A 26,907-nucleotide genomic window follows, 5' to 3' on the forward strand; every position below is an offset into this window, starting at 1 on the left:
AGGGAGCGGGGTACTGTGGCAGTCACTGTTAAAAGGGCAGACGCTGTGGAGATCTCTGTTAAGGAGGCAGGGAATGGTGGAGGTCACTGTTAAGGGGCAGGGTGCTGTAGAGGTCTCTGTTAAGGGGACGGGCCCCTGTGGAGGTCACTGTCAAGGGGTTTGGGTGCTGTGAAACTCACTGTTAAAGGGGAAGGCTGATGTGAAGGTCAAAGTTAAGAGGGTGGGCTGCTGTGGAGGTCCCATTTTAAGGAGGTGGGGCACTGTGGGGGTATCAGTGTTAAGGGGTGGGGTGCTGTGGAGGTCACTGTTAAGGGGGCGGGGTGCTGTAGAGGTTACATACAAACATTTATTGAAATAGATGACATATACCCGTGCAAAGCCAGGTCCTTCTGGTAGTTTGCCATATATTAACCATGCCCAGTAACAATAAAAAAGATTAGAATGCTAAATAATATATTGAGATTGGTATACCTCACAATGAGGCTTTATGTTGCTAGGTTAGAAATAATTTTTCTGCAAAATTCTCTGAAACCCCAGTAATCAGCACTGGCGCTCGTATTAGTACTGCAGCCTTCTCACAGTTTAGCCTAGTCCATGTGACGTTACATTTATTGGTCACATGGCCCAAGTGCAGCTCAGCCCCATTGAAATGAATGGTGCTGAGCTGCTATACAAAGCACAGCCACTATCAAATGGAAGGTGCTGTGCTTGGTGAGCTGAAAGAAGGACGCAGGGCTACTGTGAGTGCCCGTGCCTTTTCAAATAATTGGTAGATTGTCAGAATCCCACCAGTCCGATACTAATGACCTATTCAAAGGACAGGTCATCAGTATGAAAGTCTCAGAAAACCCCTTTAATACTTGCGTTCTCTATACATTACTTCTGGAGCATCTTTCTGTGGGTGACAAAAGATCTGTGAGACTGGCAACATGTGCTTTGATCTGACAGATTTCCTTGTGGATCAATAGATGACTGTGTGTTTCTCACCTCTAACCTCCAGGTGTTGCTATTGTGGTCATTTAACTTTCCTTATTTATAGTTGCTTCTCCCACAATGCTGTGCGGTTTATAGCTTCAGTGGTATCTGTGGTCTGCTGGTGTTTGGTTCTCGGCTGCCAAAGCTACTGGAAAGTTAAGTGTTTCCTTTCTCTTTTGCATTTTATTTTGGTTTATCTGTGTGTTGTTTTCCCCCTGCCCTTTGTTGTAGGCCTGAGGGAGACTCCTGGTTGTCCTTCCTTTCTGGAGAAACAGGTAGTCTAAGTCCTCTCACTATCACCAGGGTATTATAGGGCGAGTTAGGACTCTAGGTACTCCTGCGTATGAACTTTGGGGTCTGTTCATACTGATAGCTAGTCAGGACTGTGACTGGGCAGCACGGTGGCTCAGTGGTTAGCACTGTTGCCTTGCAGCGCTGGGGTCCTAGGTTCAAATCAGACCATGGGCAACATCTGCATGGAGTTTGTATGTTCTCCCCGTGTTTGTGTGGGTTTCCTCCGGGTACTCCGGTTTCCTCCCACACTCCAAAGACATACTGATAGGGACCTTAGCTTGTGAGCCCCATTGGGGACAGTTGGATGATCATGTCTGTAAAGCGCTGCGGAATATAGTAGCGCTATATAAAATAAATAAATAGGGATTTGACTAGGAGGTGTCCTCCTTTATTCCCTTGCTTTCAGGCCTTGTTCCTTGTTCCCTCTCCTTCTTCGTCCGGTGTGGTGTCTCCCTCCCACACATGGGCGTGACACTTTCTTGTTTAATTAACCCTGTTATGATCTGTCATCTGTTATTCCTCATGGAAATGTGTGAATAAATTGCAATTAATTATGTCATGGAGCATCATGATAAACCATATCATAATCATAACTGAGCTATTGAATTTTATGGAAATACATATTTTATTTTATTGTTTTAGGCTCATCTCTAAATTACTCAACAACAAATTACAACATAACAAATTTGCTCCCATCAACCACATATCAAGTGTTTCTGAGGAGCTCAACATCTGGGGGAAGCGTGAATGGGACTGTTATAGTGCTTCGTACTGCACCACTAGGTAAGCAAGATATTCAACAATTTTGGACATTATAAAGGACTTTATTGACTTAAGCTGGAAGTTGGTTGATGGTTGAACACAATTTGAACAAACATCTGGTGAATGTTCATTTCGCATATACAGACATACACACTTTAGTTGTTCAAACTGCCCATACATGTTCAATGAAATCGGGCGATGGAAGATCTTTCTGCTAACATTATTTCAAAGAAAGATCTTTTATTCAAGAACAATATTTCTTTGAACAAAAGATCTTTCATCCGACTATCAGCCGAAAATATCAAACATGGCCGACTTCTTTTCAAACAATAATGATCTATCATTTATCAGCTAAAACTATAGTTCATTGTTAAATTTTAACCAACGAATGTTCATTTTAGTGGAAATCTTCAATTTTGATCAACTTTAGACTAATGCGTATGGCCACCTTTAGAGGCAACTTTCCTCTTGTAATTTACTGTGGAAATCTTGCTCTGACTGTTAACAGACTGCCTGGGTCTCCATTAGAACTAAGGTTTCCTGCTCTTGACCACAGATTAGTCATACAGCAGCCTTGGTGTGGTATAGGCCCAAACTGTAAACCTGTGACCCTCTGAGTTTATATGGAAACACACATTGGGGCAGATATATCAATAAGTATCTTCATTTGGACCAGCATGCATGGTACACATTTGTATGTCAAATATATGAAGCGTAAGCAATACATATTAGATTCATTTATAACAGGCTAGAAAAAGTTTTCTAGCATTTGCATCAAGCTTATGTCTAGATTAATTTTGCACCTTGTTTTCTTGTAATCTTAGTCAGTTTTGATGCATGTTTTAGGAAAAACTATACCAGCTCCGTGGTAGTATAAAGCCTTGTGGAGCACCGTGGAGCCAATAGGAATTTTGTGGTGCATTGTGTAACATCTTCCTTTCACCACTTTCTAAAACAACAGATTTAGACACATTTAACAATCCAAATAATACATTTGGTGAAAACTATAAATGGTGCAGGCACAAGATAAACCTATCCTGATATATCTGCCCCAGTGTTTTTATTTTCACAGATTCAGATTCAGAATCTGTAAGAAAAATGTTGTGGTGTGCTCCACTGTATTCTTCATAATGGTAATACTGTAGGGGGGAATACCCTGCCTAACATAGTGCCTGCAGGTATATGATACAGACCAGGAGGGGTTCCATGTGGTGCCGTACAGGGCCCTGCATGCAATGTGTCATTTAAGGCTGTATTGTACATCCTGATGTGGCAAACGATTCCCTCCCGGCAATCGCCTGCTTGCTAGCGGAGGAGACTTCTGCTATTCATGCAGCAATCTCCTCTGCAGCATGGGGAGGAGTCATCGCTATGCCTTTACCCGTCTCCATGTTGTATAGTGGTTTGCCGGTAGAAACCAAGATATGCTGTCTGCAAACTATAATTTTTTAACATGTCAAAAGATTTGGCTTTCCATAGGGAAATTGGCGGCAATATTACACTGCAAGATGATCGCTAATGAGTGTTCATACGAATCCTCCTTAGCGATCATCTGCCGAAAAATGGGCAGGTGTAATACAGGCATGTCACAATTTAGAAGGTCTAAAACCAGGGAGACTGAACATATTGGGGTAGATTTACCAGAATACCAGAGCAAAAAAAAAAAGTACAAATATACAAAAATATAAAAAATGTATTATTATATTTGCCTGATTACATAAACAATGTACTATATGGGAGCTAAAGGGTAAAAATAAAACTCTCACACAGCAGAGTACAGAAAATGGTTAAATGTCACAGCAATTACAAGACATGTTAGATTAAGATACAATAATTAATATAAATCCAACTAACACCTCAACATGCATTTCATATCAAAGTGGATATGTTTATACTCCTTTTTTACATTGGTTGTTGACAATATTGGAGGGTCCATGATTTTTCCATGTATTGTGAGGTATTAAATGTATTAAAGGGGTTGTCTCATCTCGCTGGGATATGTCGCTGGGATATGTCCCCATTGTCTGATAGGTGCGGGTCCCACCTCTATATCGAGAACAGAGCCCTGAGAGATGAGACAACCCCTTTAAATGTAGGCTGGTGAAAAATGTATGGAACTATCTAAAAGAAAAACAGTGTTACCCATAATAACCAATCACAACACAGCTTACATTTTTCAAGACTAGATAAGGAGATAAAAACGGCACTGTAATTGGCTTCTATTTGCAAAAAAAAAAGACTGTTTCATAAATATCTCTAACTGAGCTTTTATCCATAAAGTCAACACTGTAGACAGGATATCTAGAGTAGTCCGTAACTAAAACCAAAAGACACATAGGGGGTCATTTATTAAATACTCCTAAATTAGGCATATTTCTGGTGTAGATTGCGGCGCAAAGATCCTTTGCACTGCAATCTTCTACTTCTCCCTGCTCATGCCAGATCTAAAAAGTGGGCGGGGAAGGGTCCGTCTCATTTACCATTTTCTACACCTGTTTTAGGCATAAAAAATTGTATAAATGTAAGACAGCTAGGAAGCAGTCTTAAATTTAGAAGCAGCTGTGGATCTGCCGAAGTTATGTAGAAGCCGGCGCCTCTTAATAACTCCAGCGGCTCCACCACCAGGTATCGGGGTTATTAAAACAGACGTCTAAAATTCCGGTCTTAATAAATATGCACCTTACTGTATATAGACACAAATCACCACTGTAGCTATAGCTCACATGAGATTAAGACACTTTACCCTTTAGATTGTTTGAACTCCTCAATTTGTCTGTTACTTAAACCATATCTATATCAGACTACACAACCACCTTGGCAAAAGGGACACTTCTGTCAGAAAGGGGTGTTTTCTTTAAATCAATATTCACAGAAATCCATTTTCATAGAATTTTTGCCAGATTTTTTTTTTTATCATTTTGGTAGTAATATGTTATTTAAAATTAAATGCTAACTATTGTCCTTCTGTAGCAGTCAGCACATGATAAAACTTCTATATTAATAGGCGACCCATTGTAAGTTTACTGCTGCTGTGACAGGAAGATGTTATCTGTTAGTAAAAAGTAAGAAGATTAACATAAAACCAAAACAGGTGGCTTCACCAACTCTGTTTGATGGGTACATCTATATGTATATGCTGAAGTCTCACTAGTTGTCCAAAACCAGATTTAAAAGGGTTTTTCAAGATTTTTACTGATGACTTATTCTCTGGATAAATCATCAGTATTTGGTGGGGGCCTGACACTTGGGACCCCCGCCGATCAGCTGTTTGAGAAGGCACCGGTGCTTACAGTAGCGCTGCAGTTTTCTCTCTGCTTTTCCTAGGCCTGTGATGGCACATTCAACAATTATCTAGGCCTAGGAGCAGCTCAGCCCCTTTCAAATGAAATTTGACATTTCCTGGGGGGCCAATGCCCAGGGTGCTGCCCAAGCCTTTTTCTGCCGCTGACCAGGTACATAATGAGCTCACGGTACTAATTGTGAAAATCAGATATTCATATACCCGCCCAGCGACCGCACATGCCTTACTGAATTCTACTGCTGTGACTCGCATCTAACCTCCTAGGCCTCCTGCTCCGCATCTTATCCAGAGAAAACTGGAGAAGAATAGATCATGCCGTCTATTGCCACCACAGAGGGACAGCTTTTGGGGCAGTATATTATACTGCACTGTGGTATATGGTTCTGCTGAGACGGTATTTTGAGCTATGGTATTGCTGACCCCACCTACTTGTGTTACCCTGGTAATTTGGAGCCATGTACAACATTGGGGTCTTTATTATTATTATTTTTTCCAGGGCCACTTTAAGTTCCCAGTCCACCCCTGCTTATGAGTGTAATGTGTGATGCTCTAATTGAGTCACTCATCCCCTTTCCTCTCTGACCACAGTGAAGTGCTAAAAGTCCAAATAAAGGAGGAAGGTAAAGGGCCAGGAAAGGAAATAGATTACATGGATGGAGGGACAAGTACATCCAGAAAACCATCTACCAGATTTTTGCGAAAAGAAAATATACATAGAATATTCATATATAGGCAAGTTAATATGCGACCCTAGTGTCCCTACAAGATGTATAGAAGCTACAGATCTAAGTGAAAAAAACATATTATTCAGAACACGGGTAACTAAAGAAATGTTTACATTGTGTATATATTTACATTGATAATTTATCTTTACCATCCAGACAATGAAGACATCAATATGATGCTCATAATTTTCATTCTTTTTGGATTCCTGGTCATTATTTTCATGATTATTACCTGCTTTATGAAACAAGAAAGGTAAATTTACTATAAAGAAGCAATATAATAATTTATACTAACAGCTTTGTCTACATACTAGTGATAATATATTCTGTATAAACCTACACTATCTCTGAACTGTTCATGTCTTACAGTATAAGTTTCCTATAACATGTCCCACTCTCTACATAACTACTTTGCACAACCAATTCTATCTATCTCTCTATCTATCTATCTATCTATCTATCTATCTATCTATCTATCTATCTATCTATTATCTATAGACCTACCTATCTATCTTGTATCTATCTATCTATCTATCTATCTATTATCTATAGACCTACCTATCTATCTTGTATCTATCCAGGGCCGGCGCTACCATAAGGCAGACCAAGCGGTCGCCGCAGGGCGGAAGAATGGATGAATGTTTTTTTTTTTTTTTTTTTTTTTATAACTTGACTGACTTGTTACTTGAACCTGCCGCGTCCACCCTGCGGGTGCCGGCCGGCGGCCGCGGCGCTCGTTTAGTCTAGAGACAGTAGTCAGGGACAGGGACTCACTCAGGGCAACAGATATCACTTGCCCCGCCCCCCTCCCCCTGTGTGGACAGTGTGCGAGTGCGGCTGTGTGCTGGCTGGGCCGCCCGGCCGGACTCGTAGTGCTAGTCAGGGCAACATAGCATTAGCTAGGCACTGGCAGGCAGAGATAGATGAGCACAGATGAATGATAGATATTCATTCATTGGCTCAGCAGCGCGCCGCTCTGGCTGCCACTACTAGTGACTGACAACTCAAGTCACCTGACCTGCAGTGCACAGGGGGGCGTGAGTAGACACAGGCAGCTGCGACCCGCGCCCGCCAAGAAATTGAAAGATGTTACAGGCTTAGAGATGAACAGTGAGTACAGCATTAGCCAAGCCAAGTGAAAGGAACTATGTATGTGCTGTTAATACACAAGGCGCATAGATATGTACTGCATTATACTGAAAGGCTGCTCTGTACCATACAGTATATTGAAATGAGCAAAATTCTTCTAGGTCAGATAATAGTAGCTACAATGAAAGTGTTGTATTTCATAATCTGATTAGATCATCTAATCAGATTAATCTGATAATTCTGATTCAATTTCTTGGCGGGCGCGGGCCGCGGCTGCCGTCTGAGGTCTGACTCTGCTGAATATATTATGTCTGAGTGACCGAATTCTGATCTAATTCAGTCACTCAGACATAATATATTCAGCAGAGTCAGACGGCAGCCGTGGCCTGCGCCCGCCAAGAAATTGAATCAGAATCAGAATTCTCATCAGATTAGGGTACTTTCACACTTGCGTTTTTCTTTTCCGGCATAGAGTTCCGTCACAGGGGCTCTATACCGGAAAATAACTGATCAGGCATATCCCCATGCATTCTGAATGGAGAGTAATCCGTTCAGGATGCATCAGGATGTCTTCAGTTCAGTCGTTTTGACTAATCGGGCAAAAGAGAAAAACGTAGCATGCTACGGTTTTATCTCCGGCGAAAAAAACTGAAGACTTGCCTGAATGCATTTTTTTCCATAGGAATGTATTAGTGCCGGATCCGTCCTTCCGATCTGCGCATGCGCAGACCTTTAAAAATGAAAAAAAAAAACGGATCCGTTTTGCCTGATGACACCGGAAAAACGGATCCGGTATTGCAATGCATTTTTCTGACTGATCAGGCATTTTTCTGACTGATCAGGATCCTGATCAGTCTGAAAAATGCCTGATCAGTCAGAAAAAAATTACATCTGTTTGCATACAGTTTGCCTGATCAGGCAGGCAGTTCAGGCAACGGAACTGCCTGCCGGAATCAAACAACGCAAGTGTGAAAGTAGCCTTAGATCAGATCATGATTCTTCAGTCAGTCATATATATTCAGGCTTCAGCAGAGTCAGTCAGACCTTCAGACAGAAGACGCACACTGGCACTCGGCAGGCTTTCAGGACTAAACAGGGGTCAGGACTTGTTAGGGTAGGTCCCAATTGAATTTTGAATGTTATTTTATAATAATTAATATGATCATTTGATTTAAAATTAATTCAAAATGATGAGATGAGCGCAAAGCGCTAGGCTATCTAGCGCACACACAAACTAGCGCCAGAGCAGAGGCGCTCAGGCTTAGCACGACATCAATGACGTGTTTAAAAAAATTAATAACAAAACAACAATCATTAATATTGGGGGGGAAGGGGGGTGTCACACACCCCAACCGCCCCCCCCTCCCCCAATATTAATTGTTGTTTTGTAATAAAAAAAATTTAAACACATCATGCCCTGCTAAGCCTGAGCGCCTCTGCTCTGGCGCTAGTTTGTGTGACGGTGACATGATGGAGCCTGGAGGGAGGGCCGGGGGGACAATGTAAATGTCTGTACTCTGAGTATGTCACTGTATGTGACATGGGAATGGGGCCAGGCCGCCAGGAAGGGTCGGCCGGGGGCCGTGGGGGAATGATGTGCCATGGGCGGGGGGGTAAAATGTGACCCATTAGGGGGTAATGATGTGATCATGGATGGGTCCAGGGCCGTCCGGGCGGGGGGGTAATGATGTGATCATGGATGGGGGGGGGGGGGCGCCAAAATGTAGCTTCGCTTGTGTTGGCAAAAATCCTTGCACCGGCCCTGTATCTATCTATCTATCTATCTTGTATCTATCTATCTATCTTGTATCTATATTGATAAAAAAGGAATGTGGGCAGCACCACTGTCTGTGTAGTATACTCGGAGTGCCAGCGGCTGAGTAGGCGATCCACCTCCAACGATATAAAATAAAAGAATTCCGCAGCACATCCACGTAGTAAAGAAAATGAAAAAAACTTTATTCACCAAGCATGCTTGGTGAATAAAGTTTTTTTCATTTTCTTTACTACGTGGATGTGCTGCGGAATTCTTTTATTTTGTATCTATATTGTATATATCTATCTTGTATCTATCTTGTATCTATCTATCTATCTTGTATCTATCTTGTATCTATCTTGTATCTATCTTGTATCTATCTTGTATCTATCTTGTATCTATCTATCTATCTATCTTGTATCTATCTATCTATCTTGTATCTATCTATCTATCTATCTTGTATCTATCTATCTATCTTGTATCTATCTATCTATCTTGTATCTATCTTGTATCTATCTATCTATCTTGTATCTATCTTGTATCTATCTATCTTGTATCTATCTTGTATCTATCTTGTATCTATCTATCTATCTATCTTGTATCTATCTATCTATCTTGTATCTATCTATCTATCTATCTTGTATCTATCTATCTATCTTGTATCTATCTATCTATCTTGTATCTATCTTGTATCTATCTATCTATCTTGTATCTATCTAGCTATCTTGTATCTATCTATCTATCTATCTTGTATCTATCTATCTATCTTGTATCTATCTATCTATCTTGTATCTATCTTGTATCTATCTATCTATCTTGTATCTATCTAGCTATCTTGTATCTATCTATCTTGTATCTATCTATCTTGTATCTATCTTGTATCTATCTTGTATCTATCTATCTATCTATCTATCTATCTATCTTGTATCTGTCTATCTATCTATCAATCAATCATCTATCTATCAATCATCTATCTATCTTGTATCTATCTTGTATCTATCTATCATCTATCTACGGTATCTATCTATCTTTTAATCTATACGTACATTTTATTGAAAGGCTAAAATGTTTCTTCAATTGTTCTGTGTGCACAGTTGACTAAACATGATGTTTTGTCTTCTTTTATTATAACAGGGTGAAGAATCTGTTGTGCCCTATTGTTCCAGATCCTGCTAACAGTCAAATGGGAAAGTGGGCCTCCTTCTTAGAAGAGGTGACAATGCACCATCCATTTCATTTCAGTTTTATCACAATAAATGCAGTTAAAACCTCTTATCCAACAATAAACCATACACAGAACACAAATTGCAGACAATACAAATTCCTTGTTATTATGATTAGGAAAATAAACTGATAAAAAAATCTTACACTCTTTTTAAAATGTGGTGTGACCTGGGTTGTACAAACCGGATTCCCAAAAAGTTGGGACACTATACAAATCGTGAATAAAAACTGAATGCAATGATGTGGAGGTGCCAACTTCTAATATTTTATTCAGAATAGAACATAAATCACGGAACAAAAGGTTAAACTGAGAAAATGTACCATTCTAAGGGAAAAATATGTTGAATCAGAATTTCATGGTGTCAACAAATCCCCAAAAAGTTGGGACAAGGCCATTTTCACCACTGTGTGGCATCTCCCCTTCTTCTTACAACACTCAACAGACGTCTGGGGACCGAGGAGACCAGTTTCTCAAGTTTAGAAATAGGAATGCTCACCCATTCTTGTCTAATACAGGCCTCTAACTGTTCAATCGTCTTGGGCCTTCTTTGTTGCACCTTCCTCTTTATGATGCGCCAAATGTTCTCTATAGGTGAAAGATCTGGACTGCAGACTGGCCATTTCAGTACCCGGATCCTTCTCCTACGCAGCCATGATGTTGTGATTGATGCAGAATGTGGTCTGGCATTATCTTGTTGAAAAATGCAGGTTCTTCCCTGAAAGAGATGACGTCTGGATGGGAGCATATGTTGTTCTAGAACCTGAATATATTTTTCTGCATTGATGGTGCCTTTCCAGACATGCAAGCTGCCCATGCCACACGCACTCATGCAACCCCATACCATCAGAGATGCAGGCTTCTGAACTGAGCGTTGATAACAACTTGGGTTGCCCTTGTCCTCTTTGGTCCGGATGACATGGCGTCCCAGATTTCCAAAAAGAACTTCAAATCGTGACTCGTCTGACCACAGAACAGTCTTCCATTTTGCCACACTCCATTTTAAATGATCCCTGGCCCAGTGAAAACGCCTGAGCTTGTGGATCTTGCTTAGAAATGGCTTCTTCTTTGCACTGTAGAGTTTCAGCTGGCAACGGCGGATGGCACGGTGGATTGTGTTCACTGACAATGGTTTCTGGAAGTATTCCTGAGCCCATTCTGTGATTTCCTTTACAGTAGCATTCCTGTTTGTGGTGCAGTGTCGTTTAAGGGCCCGGAGATCACGGCATCCAGTATGGTTTTACGGCCTTGACCCTTACGTTCCAGATTCTCTGAATCTTTGGATTATGTTATGCACAGTTGATGATGATAGATGCAAAGTCTTTGCAATTTTTCGCTGGGTAACGCCTTTCTGATATTGCTCCACTATCTTTCTGCGCAACATTGTGGGAATTGGTGATCCTCTACCCATCTTGGCTTCTGAGAGACACTGCCACTCTGAGAAGCTCTTTTTATACCCAATCATGTTGCCAATTGACCTAATTAGTGTTAATTGGTCTTCCAGCTCTTCGTTATGCTCAAATTTACTTTTTCCAGCCTCTTATTGCTACTTGTCCCAACTTTTTTGGGATTTGTTGACACCGTGAAAATTTGAATCAACGTATTTTTCCTTTAAAATGATACATTTACTCGGATTAAACGTTTGATCTGTCATCTAAGTTCTATTACAAATAAAATATTGACATTTGCCATCTCCACATCATTGCATTCAGTTTTTATTCACAATTTGTTTAGTGTCCCAACTTTTTGGGAATCCGGTTTGTACAAAAACACCATAATAAATAAAAACAAACTTCAAAGGGTTAACAATTAATAAGTTCCAGAATACCAGATGTTAACATCATGTGAATATACTAACCCAGTATTGTAGACAGCAATAACAATGATTAAGGCTACTTTCACACTAGCGTTCGGGCGGATCCGTTCTGAACGGATCCGCTCATAATAATGCAGACGGAGGCTCCGTTCAGAACGGATCCGTCTGCATTATTTTTAGCATAGAACAGCTAAGTGTGAAAATAGCCTAGTAAGGATCCGTCCAGACTTTCAATGTAAAGTCAATGGGGGACGGATCCGCTTGAAGATTGAGCCACATTGTGGCATCTTCAAACGGATCCGTCCCCATTGACTTACATTGAAAGTCTGGACGGATCCGCACGGATCCGCACGCCTCCGCACGGCCAGGCGGACACCCGAACGCTGCAAGCAGCGTTCAGCTGTCCGCCTGTCCGTGCGGAGGCGAGCGGAGCGGAGGCTGAACGCCGCCAGACTGATGCAGTCTGAGTGGATCCGCCTCCATTCAGACTGCATCAGGGCTGGACGGCTGCGTTCGGGTCCGCTCGTGAGCTCCTTCAAACGGAGCTCACGAGCGGACCAGCGAACGCTAGTGTGAAAGCAGCCTAATACAGACCAAACAGGTAACACCACTCTCCAGCACATATTTCACTGGTGCTTTCTCTTGGACAAACATTAAGAATGAGACACAAACATATTTACTTCAAATAGTTTTTTATTGTTTCATAACAATATGAAAAATACACAAAGTCAGTAAAAGATTTGCAGTGACAAGATCTTGTACATATCAGCATAGGCAAAAAACATCCAATACAATAGGAATATATATATGGAATGTATCATTCTATCGCTTTATCAGGTAAGAACATAACATAACCTGAGGAAAAAACATACCCCGTCAAAGGGTAGGTAGGGGGGGGGGGGGGTTTGGGAACTGGGGGGGGGGGGGGGAGGCAGAGGGGAAAAAGGGTATAGGAAAAATTAGTCTTGGTATCGTAGTCACTTTATCTTCAAAGACTATTACCAGCAGACAACGCCAAATTCTCTCTAGGTAGGGGGGGGGGGTTCTATCTTAGTCGTCAAACCCTCTAAACCTTTTCCACGGATTCCATATTTCCGAGAACTTATGAGGTGTTCTAGCATCCCAATGGGCTAATTGTTCCAATCTATAAATTTGGTCACATTTCAAGTACCAGTGTTGTAATGGTGGGGGTTCAGGTTTCCTCCAATACACCGCCACAAGAATACGAGCGGCAGCCAATAGTGTTTTGCATAAGATGTGGGTCACTTTAGATTTTGTACCCGTCATTTCCCCCATTAAACTAAAAAGACATAGTTTGGGTGACGCCCTAACTGTTACTCTGCTTATTTTGGATAAAATTTTACAGACCTCTTGCCAATAAATTTGTATTTTAGAGCACGACCACCAGATATGACTCTATGAGCCTATAGCGAGGTCACATCTCCAACAAATAGGGCTAACTTCAGAGAACATAGTATGTAAACGTTTTGGAGTATAATACCAATGTGTAAGAACCTTGTAGCTATTCTCTTGAAGTTTCACACATCTAGAAACTTTTCCTGAGGCTGATAATACCTTTGGCAATTCCCATTTATCAAACTTTATACCTAATTCCTCCTCCCATTTATCTATGAAACTACATCTATTTATAGTAGTGAAGGAATTAATTAATGCATATAACTGGGAAATCTTCTTTGACACAAACATATTTAAATGGCTTGTAACCAGGGGCAGACTACCCATAGACAGGAGCATCTGGTACTTATGTACATGGCTGGCACATGAAAGTTCCCTCTTTTACTCAACTGTATTGTCGTCCCTAGGACGGTGAAAGAGTTGAATGCTGCAGTGGAGACTGCAGGATTTTGTGCTGCGTGGTGTATTTGGTTCTGCTTAGGCGGTATTTTGTGCTTCACTACAGAATTGCTTGCCCCACCTTCTCATGTTGGCCCTGCCTACTTATATTGGCCCCGTGTCTGCCCCTGCTTATAACGAAATTGCCACCTACCTGTTTCATACTGGAGACATTGTTAAAGCCTCCAAAGTGTGTAATGGTCATTTCCTTTCACTGGAGTTCATCCTGATGTCAACATAGAATAAATAAAATGACGGAGTGGAAAGTGAAACAAGCAGTGCAAAAAGTGAGAAAGGAAAACACAAGTGAATAAATTAATAGATCATATTTAAGCAAGTAACACATGATTTAAGTCACCCACCAGTTCAAGAAAAAGAAATCTAATTAACGGGGGACAGAACAGAAGACTTACATACTGACTTTATTTTTATCTTATCAGCTGCAGATCCATTGATTCCCAGGCTTCTCTTCTGACACTCAAGATGGCCTCACCGATTTTCAGACTACTTGATGCACAATGCGGTGGCAGTCCAAGACACTCCCTGCTTGTTCAGCCCTGCTCTAGGATTGGTTAGCACTGCTCATGTGAGCAGTGCTGGCCAAACTGAGGACAGCAGAAAGAAAATTTTTCGGCCACCAAATGCACCAGGTAGTCTTAGAAACAGTGCTGCCATCTTGGATGGCAAAAGAAGAGCCTGAGAATTCATATCTCTGCAGTTGAAAAGATGAAAAATAGGGCACCATGTAAGTGATCTGTTTGTTCGCCAGAGAATGTGATTTTTTTCTTGAACAGGAGGTTTACTTTAATAATGTAAAAAATGCATAAAAGGAATTTACACAACCGTAACCTTGTAAACTTTTAACAACCTTAACTTTGACCATAAGTCTTGTAGTAGATGAAGATATTCATGTTATACTTAAAGGCTATGAACACCCTTGGAGGCAAATTTTTTATGATTGCATTTTACTCATTTTGGTCTAAATATATATATTTTCAATTGGTCTTTATTAAACATTTTTAGCGTTTTTTGTCATAAAGGGTAAAGTTTTAGACTGTCTGTGAGCATCTTACTTTCACTTTGAGCCATCATCTATAGTGTAGTCATGTATAGACTTTATGTCTGAACTCCTGACAGCTAATAAACACTTATTTAAGCCATATTCTTATCAGTAAGATACAAATTGAGTTATAATAAGTGTTTATGAGCTGTGTTGATGGAACACAGTGTAAACCGGTGCTACTACAGAATCTCAACGCTGTACAGAGAAAGGGGCTGAACATTTTTAATAAAAAAAACTATAAAAAAAAGATTTTTAGCTTAAAGGGGTTGTCTCACGAAAAATATTCTACAGTTTTCAAACCAGCACCTGAATCTGCACATGCTCAGTTTCATCTTTCAACTGCCTCCTGAGCTGTGATAGGTAGAGCTGAGACACGCCCCCTTAGCTTGATATAAATCTAGCAGAGCAATGAATGGGGAAATCTCTAGACCCATGTGAGGTACAGGGCTGGTTCTAGCTTTGTTAGAAAGAGATTATCATGTACTATATGATTTCGGAGTGTAATTTTTTACATTCGTCATGAGATAACCCCTTTAATGTAATATTAACTAAAATTGCCCCCAAAGGTGTCTGTAGCCTTTAAATTATGTTCCAGTGTGCACAATTCAGATTGTACAGTACAGTACATTACATATTTCAATGGGAAGTTTTTTTTCAAAGCTATAGCTTTTGGCAAATGCTGTTCATATCTCTAAAGTTATAATTTGTATCTCTACAGGGTAATATAGAATTGATTTAGGCTCCTCCTAATAATTGTTTTATTTTTGTAGACACCCAAAATGACTTTTGCCATTAGTGATGTATCACAGATTATCACAAGTGAACTCAACATTGTGGAGGGATGTCAAGTAAAGAATCCCCCTCAAGTCAAAGATAAGTCTTTTGAAGATTATGGACATGCATCCAATAAACAATCATCATGCTTTACAGAAGATCTAAATAAGTTGAGGTATTATGTAAATGTTGATACTGTCCAGTATGCCAAGGTAATCACAGAGGGTTACCGTGAACAGAGTCCTCCAACTTCTCTCTATGTGAGATCTGACTCCACCCAACCTCTTCTCTGTGATGCATCACCTAGCCCCCAGAATTATGAGAACACATGGTTTCACTTCTGCAGCCATGAGGACAGTGTGTTCCTAATGGAAGAGGAAAATATGAAAGACTTTCCTCTTCTAAAAGCTCTACAGCTCTGTGAGGATTAAGATTCAACTTGTTTCAAGAAGTTTTCTGCAAATAGCCAATATACTTGGTTTTCCTATAAGCTGCTGCATTGTTCTTTACAGACTTATGCTTGTTTCAAACCACAGTGCATCCAAGCGTTCAGGAAATCCCTCCACTGTCCTTATATATTAAACACCTAACAGCTGCTTAAGCCTTGGAGGTGTTATCCAACCTACACAAAATAAGTCATACTTATGTCACTAATCCACTGCAGCTCCTGTTCTGACACTTCCCAGTCCCTTACTGGTTTCTGCTTCCTCTCAACCTACAGTAAATAATCACTTAACCAATAACTAGCTGAGGTGGTTAACTGCTGCAGGCAGTGATTGGCTGAGCAGTCATTTCCTGCATGTCAAAAGGGATCGGGAGGCCGAAAGCATCCATGGGACCAGAAACCATCAGAACAGGAACTGCAGGGATAATTTATTATATCACCGTTCTGACGCTGTTAACAAAACGTAATTGTCTAGACAATCCCTCATTGAGTTGCATTCATCTTCCAAGCATATCATTGTATAACAAGCAGAAAATTAGCTCTTTGTTCCTGGGTACATCAGCTAGAGAAGCCTTATTGCCTAGATTGATTACACATGAATGTCTTTTTGTTCCAGTCATCATGTTTTGTGGGACACAGCCTGAAATGGGCCTATACAGAACCCTACTTTTCACTTTGTCAATTACATTGAAACTCCATTTTGAGTCTTTTTTTTCAAATATCCTACTAAGATATTGTAAGTTAGCAAAGGGTTGCCACTAGTGTTGAGCGAACCCGAACTGTAAAGTACCCAGACCCGAACTTTGCCGGAAAAGTTTGAGTTTGGTGTTTGGGCATTTAATAAAGCTTTTGAAAGGCTGCAAGGCAGCTAATCAACAAGCTTTTAAGCTGTGGGCTCTTAGAAGCCATCACAGCCATGCCTAGTAATGGCATGGCTGTGATTGGCCGGTGCATCATGTGACCCAGCCTCTTTACAAGCTGGATCCCGTGTAGCACCACCTATCAGCTCTTGTGCAGGGACAGGAAGCAGGCAGCTGAAGCAAGGAAGAGTGTTAGGATTCTGGCTATTTTTTTTGTGGGTGGCCTATAGCGATTTTTTTGTGGGTGCAAGGCACGATTTTTGTACATAGATGATGGTGACGCTACCAACACGTTTAGATCTATACAATCTGAATCATGGTAGAATAAAGAATTTTACTTATCTCGGTGCTGGACATCTCTTACTACTTTTCTGGATCTGTACGGACTGGACCGGTTCCTTGCACGAGACACCATATGTGGAGGTGCTGGCTTAATTTTCTAACCATTTTTGTACCCCTGACACAAAAATATAATAGTTAATCCGTCTGTTAGTTCAATGGGTGACAGATACCCATTTTTGGTGTGAGATACACGTGCACTTTATACGTGACAGGGAATATATATACCATATTTTCCGCCCCAATCAGACCCCCAATGTTAATAAGACCCCAATAAGACCTCAAATCAGACCTCCAATCAGACCCCAATCAGTCCTCTGATAAGAGCCTCATGCCTCTCATCAGCCCCCATATCAGCCATTATGCCTCTCAGCCCCCATTTTCAGCCATTATGCCTCAGCCCCATTATGCCTCTCAGCCCCCATTATCAGCCATTATGCCTCAGCCCCCATTATGCCTCTCAGCCCCCATTATACCTCTCAGCCCCCATTATGTCTCTCAGTCCCCATTATGCCCCCAGCAGCCTGATGTTTTATAAAAAAAAAAAAAACACTTACCTCTCCTGCTCCTGGACATCGCCGCTCCTCACCTATATCGCGATCCCCTTAATTCTGCTGTCGGCTGTGCTGTGAACTGGCGTGCACAGCCTGAGGTCACAGAGCGCCTTCATGCTGTGTGCAGCCTTCAAAGCCGACAGCTGAGGACCAGGAAGCAGTGAGTACAGACCACTTCCTGGTCCTCCGGTACTAATGAGCGCTTCCATAATAAAACCACTGCAGCACGTCTCTGATGATGACGAAACACAGGTGCCAACTGCTGCTGCTTTTTGCCGTGTGCAGACCGGCAAGGAGGGCAGGGGTGAAGAATGGGTGGAAGAAGATGTGGAGGATGATGAAGTCCTAGACCCCACATGGAATCAAGGTCATGTAAGTGACAGTGTGCAGTACTGAGGAAGAGGTGGTCACAAAGCCCCAGCCACACAGCAAAAGAGGGAGCAGGGTGCAAAAGCAGAGTAGCCGTCCACAAGGCAAAATGCCTGCTACTGCCCACCGTACCTAGGGACTGAGCACACCAAAGCCAGCTCCAAGGAGTTCCCTGCGTGGCAGTTCTTCAGACAATGTGCTGACGACAAAACATAAGTGGATTGCACGCTGTGCAATCAGAGCCTGAAGCGAGGCATAAATGTTCTAAACCTGAGCACAACCTGCATGACCAGGCATCTAAGTGCAAAGCACGAGCTGCAGTGAAGTACACACCTGAAAAACCACAAAAGATCTCAGGCTCCTCTTGCTCCCTCTTCTGCTGCAGTCTAGGCCTCTTCCTCTCCCTCTGGAGTGACAGTGACATCTGCCACCCCACAAACAGAAGATGTGGCAGCAACACCATTACATCCACCACCGTCACCCAATATGTCCATACTGTCCCATGGAAGCGTTCAGCTGTCTATCCCCCAAACACTGGAGAGAAAGAGGAAGTACCCCCCTACCCACCCGCGATCCCTGGTCCTGAATGCCAGCATTTCAAAATTCCTGGCCTTTGAAATGCTGTCATTCCGTCTGGTGGAGACAGAGACTTTTAAAAACCTTTATGGCGGTGGCTGTCCCACAGTACGTGGTTACCAGCCGCCACTACTTTTCCAGGCGAGCCATCCCTGCCCTGCACAACCAAGTGGTGGACAAAATCAGGTGTGCACTGCACAATACCATCTGTGGCAAGGTCCACATAACTACTAATATGTGGACCAGTAAGCACGGGCAAGGACTTTATATCTCCCTAACTGCACACTGGGTAAATGCAGTGGCGGCTGGGCCTGAGGCGGATAGCAGTTTGGGGCATGCCCTACCGCCACCGAGGATTGCAGGACATTTCTCGTTGCCTCCTCCTCCTACTCCACCTTCTCCTCTACAGCCTTCTTATCCGGTCAGAGTAACACCTTCACCACCAACTTCAGCACAGCCAGGGGGAAACAACAGCAGGCTGTTTTGAAAATCATCTGTTTGGGGGGAAAAACGGGCATGGAACAACAGAGCTGTGGACGGGCATGGAACAACAGACCGATGAGTGGTTGGTGCCGCTGAGTCTCAAGCCTGGCTTGGTGGTGTGCGATAACAGGCGAAATCTCGTAGCAGCTCTGGGGCTAGCCGGTTTGACGCACATCCCTTGCCTGGCGCATGGGCTCAATTTGGTGGTGCAGAGGTTCCTGAAAAATTACTCCGATATGTGCAGAGCTGCTACAGAAAGTGCAGGCCATCTGTGCGCGCTTTTGGCGTTATCACCCTGTCGCTGCTCGCCTGTCTGCGCTGCAGCGTAACTTCGGGCATCAATGGAGCGTGGCTGTGGGGACACATAGGACATAGACGATACACCTCCCACAGGTGACAGCTTGTCGTTGCCTCTGGGCAGCCTGGCACACATGAGCAACTACATGCTGCAGTGCCTGCGCAATGACCGCCGAGTTGCCCACAATCTAACTGATCGGAAGATGCGCGAGTACAATCGCACTCTTGTAGATGCGCTGCTGATGGCATTCACACCTGACAGCGGGGGCTCAGTGGAAGCACAAGGCGAAGGCAGAGGAGGAGGAAGAAGTCGCTAACGCAGCTGGGGCACCGCCAGCACCTCAGAAGGAAGGGTTAGCATGGCCGAAATGTAGAAAAGCTTTGTCAGCATGCCACAACAACTAGCACCACCAGCTGATATGGAACGTCTTAGCAGGAGGCAGCATTTCAGCAACATGGTGGAGCAGTATGTGTGCACATGTCTACACATACTGACTGATGGGTCTGCCCCTATCAACTTCTGGGTCTCCAAATTGGGCACATGGTCTAAGATTGCCCTTTACGCCTTGGAGGTGCTGGCCTGCCCTGCAGCAAGTGTATTGCCCAAACGTGTGTTTAGCATGGTGGGGGGGGGGGGGGGTAATCACAGACAAGCGCAGACGCCTGTCCACAGCCAATGTGGACAAGCTCATATTCATTAAAATGAACCAGGCATGGATCCCACAGGACTTGTCTGTACCTTGTGCTGAATAGGCATGTATACCGGCCTTATCCAGCCATTGTTATACTCCAGCGCACTTTCTCTTTGCATTCTTTTTTCTATTTCCAAATGTTTTGGGGTCTTCCCAAATTTATAAAAAAAATAATAAATAATAATAAATAAATAAATGAAAAAAAAAAAACACAACTAAAACAGTGTTGGCCACCTCCTCCACCGCCGCTTCCACCTACACTGCCACGTTCACCGCCTCCTCAACCTCCTACTCCACTTTGACCTCCGCCTCCTAGTTCAAGATTTTTTATTTTTTTCTATTCTATGTTATTTTAAGTCATTTCTCTATCCACATTTGTTTGCAGAGCAACTGTACTGCTCTTACCCCCATCTTGCTTCCTTTTTCAGCACTCTAGTCCTTACTATGACTATTTTACAGCCATTTTAGTGCACCAAAGTTCAGGTCCCCATTGACTTCAATGGGGTTCGGGTTCAGGTTTAAGTTCGGGTCCCGAACCCCAACATCCACGGGTCCGCTAATCCTTAGTTGCCACACATTTTGGCGTCTGTTTTCTCTCTCGCACGTGTGGACCTGGCATGATTACATGTTGTCAGGTTCTCCTGCAAACTGCACCTTTTTGATTGCCTCAACAGCAGGACACAGTTTTTTTTCCAGGGGGCTCTTCTAGCAAAATTGTGAAAACAGATCAAACATTTAATTGTAAATTGATAAGACCATGTGATGCTCAAGGAAAAAAAATAGTCCTGCTCTGTGAAAAGACTAGCCAGTAAACTGTAGAAAGCATTGAAATTTCTAAATACTTATGTTTTAAAATTTCATAAAAGATGAAAGGAAGTCAAACCCTGTCCATATGTAGTTTTAGCGCATATGGAACACACAGATTTTTCAGTGGACCTCCTAGCTACAGCTGGTAAACTCAGTCTGGCAATGTATCACATGGTTGGCCACTTATTTGTATGGTCACTACGTAAAACTACGAACATATTTTGTGTTCTGAAACAACTACCCCAGACAACATCAGGAAATGAAATTACGCTCATCAGCAGATGGCTTCCTTAAAGAATGGGGTTGTCTTGTTGTCTTTAGACACACGAGCACAAATATAGTACTGAATGTAGCTCAAATTCAAAAGTCTTACTACTAATTTAAAGCTTACATTTCCCAAACGATCTTGTAGGAAACCTACATCTACTGTTGGTAGTAAAGTACCGTATATGCTTAACAAACTGATACAATACATATAATACGTTATCAAAGAGCTAGGCTACATGCACATGGTGTCGATTTGTGTGCAGAAAATCCGCAAGGAATCTGCACCAAAACTGCAGAAAAAACACACATAAATCTGCACTATTTAGCACCTTTTTGGTATGTTTTTTGTGAGTTTTTGATGTGGTATTTGGTGCAGATTTGATATGGATGTTCTGTAGATTTTCTCATCCTTCCATTGAAAAGTTTGAAATCTGCACAATAAAACCGCAATAACAATTGACATGCTAAAGATTTCGAAACCTGCACAACAGGTCAATTTCTGCACCTAAGAAAAAAGCTAAGTATACAGTACATGAGATTTGTCTAATCTACAATTTACTGGTACGGTATTACACTGAAGTTTTTCTACAACAATCCGCGAGGAAAAACCACACGTAATCCGTTTCTTATGCAGGTATCCTAAATCTATGCATCAAACTCCATACTGAAATTCCATGCAGGGGAGCAGGGGCTTCCAAAGGCCTTATTTTTCAATGTATATCAGTGCATTATAAATTGTGTCCACCAGGCTGAACATCTAATAGTACGGTCTGATCAGTGGGGGTCTGACACCCGGGACCCCCGTTGATCAGCTGTTTGAGAAGGCACTCAATGTGGCTGAGCTGCAAAACCAAGCACAGCCACCATAAAATGTACGGCACTCTGCTTGGTAAGCTACAAGGCCGCGGCACTCACATGGGCGCCGCTGCCTTCTGAAACAGCTGATTGCGGGGGTCCCAGGTGTCGGACCCCCACCTAGGTCATTAGTATAAAAATCTCAGCAAACCTGTTTAATGCAAAGCAATACATCTATGGTATAGTACTGTTTGTCAGTTTTCATACTTGCCTTTGTTATTTTCTGCAGTAGAAATGTAAGCTATGATGGTAAACCAAGCATTTGGATTACTCTGGATTGCCTTGCTTCATCACTACCTTCCCTTCTGTTTGACATTCTAGCACACACATCCCTTCAGGACATTTATCAAAACTGGTGCTATGAAAAACTGCCTTGGTTTCCCATAGTAACCAATCATATTCCACCTTTCATTTTTCAGAGCTCCTTTGGAAAATAAAAGGATCAATTTGATTGGTTGCTATGGGCAACTAAGAGGATATTCCTCTGCACCCGTTTTGATAAATGCCACCTCCATATCTCTATCACACATACATCCTCTACAATTTTCAAAGCAGCTGATGTGGATAAGATTGCTAATATGATTTCTGCCAATATGATTTGTCCCTCTTCTGCTCTGCAATTTATGCTTTCATAATATCAAGAACAGTCCATAATGTTAAATGACATAAAGTAAATAGTAGCTGTCATTGGTATAAATGCTGGTTATACAGAATGTGATGTGTTTTTAATTATTACGGTTTCTTCTTTACATTTACATATTGTTATTACATAGGAAATCCACAGAATAAGCTAAAGTCTATTTTACTATGAATGTGAATTATATTTACCGAAATAAAATATCATTGGTTGTATTAGGAATTTCTTTTCAATCGGTATGTAACTTACTTTACTGAGAATTATAGCTTTTTAGCAAACTGGACAGAAATTCACACTATGTCTGGTCATACAATTGACATACAGTATACTTCCATTACAGAAAAAAAAACATATTTGTTAAAGGGGTTTTTACATTAACACACTCTGTCCTGTCCATCCTCTCTGTACATTGGCTGTAGACAGGTGGCTGCGTTTGTCTGTAATGACGCCCCCTGCCGTGCTGAATACACGTTCAGACAAAACGCTGGCCGCCGGGAAGGCCAGCACCTCCAAGGCATAAAAGGCTAGCTCTGGCCACGTGGACAATTTGGAGACCCAGAAGTTGAATGGGGCCGAACCATCAGTCAGTACGTGGAGGGGTGTGCACACGTACTGTTCCACCATGTTAGTGAAATGTTTCCTCCTGCTAACACGTTGCGTATCAGGTGGTGGTGCAGTTAGCTGTGGCGTGGTGACAAAACTTTTCCACATCTCTGCCATGCTAACCCTGCCCTCAGAGGAGCTGGCTGTGACACAGCTGCGTTGGCGACCTCTTGCTCCTCCTCTGCCTTCGCCTTGGGCTTCCACTTGTTCCCCTGTGACATTTGGGAATGCTCTCAGTAGCGCATCTACCAACGTGCGCTTGTACTCGCGCATCTGCCTATCACGCTCCAGTGCAGGAAGTAAGGTGGGCACATTGTCTTTGTACCGGTCATCCAGCAGGGTGGCAACCCAGTAGTCCGCACACGTTAAAATGTGGGCAACTCTGCTGTCGTTGCGCAGGCACTGCAGCATGTAGTCGCTCATGTGTGCCAGGCTGCCCAGAGGTAAGGACAAGCTGTCCTCTGTGGGAGGCGTATCGTCATTGTCCTGCGTTTCCCCCCAGCCACGCACCAGTGATGGGCCGAGCTGCGTTGGGTGCCACCCCGCTGTGAACATGCTTCATCCTCATCCTCCTCCTCCTCGTCCTCCTCGTCCTCCAATAGTGGGCCCTGGCTGGCCACATTTGTACCTGGCCTCTGCTGTTGAAAAAAACCTCCCTCTGAGTCACTTCTAAGAGACTGGCCTGAAAGTGCTAAAAATGACCCCTCTTCCTCCTCCTCCTCCTGGGCCACCTCCTCTTCCATCATCGCCCTAAGTGTTTTCTCAAGGAGACATAGAAGTGGTATTGTAACGCTGATAACGGCGTCATCGCCACTGGCCATGTTGGTGGAGTACTAGAAACAGCGCAACAGGGCACACAGGTCTCACATGGAGGCCCAGTCATTGGTGGTGAAGTGGTGCTGTTCCACAGTGCGACTGACCCTTGCGTGCTGCACCTGAAACTCCACTATGGCCTGCTGCTGCTCACACAGTCTGTCCAGCATGTGCAAGGTGGAGTTCCACCTGATGGGCACGTCGCATATGAGGCGGTGAGCGGGAAAGCCGAAGTTACGCTGTAGCGCAGACAGGCGAGCAGCGGCAGGATGTGAACGCCGGAAGCGCGCACAGACGGCCCGCACTTTATGCAGCAGCTCTGACATGTCGGGGTAGTTGTGAATAAACTTCTGCACCACCAAATTCAGCACATGCACCAGGCAAGGGATGTGCGTCAAACCGGCTAGTCCCAGAGCTGCAACGAGATTTCGCCCATTAGCGCACACCACCAGGCCGGGCTTGAGGCTCACCGGCAGCAACCACTTGTTGGTCTGTTGTTCAATACCCCGCCACAACTCTTGTGCGGTGTGGGACCTGTCCCCCAAACATATGAGTTTCAGAATGGCCTGCTGACGTTTACCTCGGGCTGTGCTGAAGTTGGTGGTGAAGGTGTGTGGCTGACTGGATGAGCAGGTGGAAGAAGAGGAGGAGGAAGCCGAGTAGGAGGAGGAGGCAACAGGAGGCAAAGAATGTTGCCCTGCGATCCTTGGCGGCAGAAGGACGTGCGCCAAACAGCTCTCCGCCTGGGGCCCAGCCGCCACTACATTTACCCAGTGTGCAGTTAGGGAGAGAGATATAGCATCCCTGGCCGTGCTTACTGGTCCACGTATCTGTGGTTAGGTGGACCTTGCCACAGATGGCGTTGCGCAGTGCACACTTGATTTCATCGGATACTTGGTTGTGCAGGGAAGGCACGGCTCTCTTGGAGAAGTAGTGGCGGCTGGGAACAACATACTGTGGGACAGCAAGCGACATGAGCTGTTTGAAGCTGTCTGTGTCCACCAGCCTGAATGGCAGCATTTCATAGGCCAGTAGTTTAGAAATGCTGGCATTCAGGGCCAGGGATCGAGGGTGGCTAGGTGGGAATTTACGCTTTCTCTCAAATGTTTGTGAGATGGAGAGCTGAATACTGCCGTGTGACATGGTTGAGATGCTTGGTGACAGAGGTGGTGGTGACCCCATTTTGGAAAGTAGACACCCTAAGGTATTCGCTGATGGGCATAGTGAGTTCATAGAAGGCTTTATTTTTTGTCACAAGTTAGCGGAAAATGATGATTTTGTTTATTTTTTCTTACAAAGTCTCATGTTCCACTAACTTGTGACAAAAAAAAAACTTCAATGAACTCACTATGCCCATCACGAAATACCTTGGGGTGTCTTCTTTCCAAAATGGGGTCACTTGTGGGGTATTTATACTGCCTTGGCATTTTAGGGGCCCTAATGCGTGAGAAGTAGTTTTAAATCCAAATGTGTAAAAAATGCCCTGTGAAATCCTAAAGGTGCTCTTTAGAATTTGGGCCCCTTTGCCCACCTAGGCTGCAAAAAAGTGTCACACATGTGGTATCGCCGTACTCAGAAGAAGTTGGGCAATGTGTTTTGGGGCGTATTTTTACATATACCATGCTGGGTGAGAGTAATATCTCTCTAAAAGTCAACTTTTCCCATTTCTTTATACAAAGTTGTCATTTTAGAGAGAAATTTCTCTCACCCAGCATGGGTATATGTAAAAAGACACCCCAAAACACATTGCCCAACTTCTCCTGAGTACGGCGATACCACATGTGTGACAATTTTTTGCAGCCTAGGTGCGCAAAGGGGCACAAATTCCTTTTAGGAGGGTATTTTTAGACATTTGGATTCCAGACTTCTTCTCACGCTTTAGGGCCCCTAAAATGCCAGGGCAGTATAAATACCCCACATGTGACCCCATTTTGGAAAGTAGACACCCCAAGGTATTTCGTGATGGGCATAGTGAGTTCATGGAAGTTTTTATTTTTTGTCACAAGTTAGTGGAATATGAGACTTTGTAAGAAAAAAAAAACATAATTTTCTGCTAACGTGTGACAAAAAATAAAAACTTCTATGAACTCACTATGCCCATCAGCGAATACCTTAGGGTGTCTTCTTTCAAAAATGGGGTCATTTGTGGGGTGTTTGTACTTCCCTGGCATTTGAGGGTCTCCGCAATCATTACATGTATGGCCAGCATTAGGAGTTTCTGCTATTCTCCTTATATTGAGCATACGGGTAATGAGATTTTTTTTTTTTCCGTTCAACCTCTGGGCTGAAAGAAAAAATGAACGGCACAGATTTCTTCATTCGCATCGATCAATGTGGATGAAAAATCTCTGCCCAAAAAAAAAAGGATGGGAAAGGTGTCTGCCAGGACATAGGAGCTCCGCCCAACATCTAAACCCACTCAGCCCGTATGCCCTGGCAAACCCGATTTCTCCATTCACATCAATCGATGTGGATGAATAAATCATTTCGGGTTTTTTTTTTTGTTTTTTTTATATACAAAGTGTTTGCCAAAGCATATGAACACCGCCCCTCAGCTCATAAGCCTCGGCAAACGTATCTTTTTTACTGCAGAGGAGAAATCTCGTTTTGCAGCGCCGCATACACCGACTTTTGTGTAATCTGACAGCAGCGCAATGCTTCTGTCAGAATGCACATCAG

At 43.0% G+C, this 26,907-nt stretch overlaps 1 protein-coding gene across 2 annotated transcripts in view; it reads left to right on the forward strand.

Annotated features, from left to right (window-relative positions):
• Positions 1–17,505, forward strand: part of CSF3R (colony stimulating factor 3 receptor) — an 80,427-nt gene extending 62,922 nt beyond the window's left edge. For both annotated transcript variants that reach the window (XM_044287720.1, XM_044287719.1), the window contains exons 14-17: positions 1,912–2,052; positions 6,214–6,310; positions 10,037–10,115; positions 15,628–17,505. In XM_044287720.1, coding sequence (XP_044143655.1) covers positions 1,912–2,052; positions 6,214–6,310; positions 10,037–10,115; positions 15,628–16,062 — 752 coding nt within the window. In that variant the 3' untranslated portion in view covers positions 16,063–17,505. The remainder of the gene's footprint in view (positions 1–1,911; positions 2,053–6,213; positions 6,311–10,036; positions 10,116–15,627) is intronic.
• Positions 17,506–26,907: the final 9,402 nt, after the last annotated feature.

The sequence above is a fragment of the Bufo gargarizans genome, chromosome 3 (genome assembly GCF_014858855.1).
Source record: "Bufo gargarizans isolate SCDJY-AF-19 chromosome 3, ASM1485885v1, whole genome shotgun sequence".
Lineage (NCBI taxonomy): Eukaryota > Metazoa > Chordata > Amphibia > Anura > Bufonidae > Bufo > Bufo gargarizans.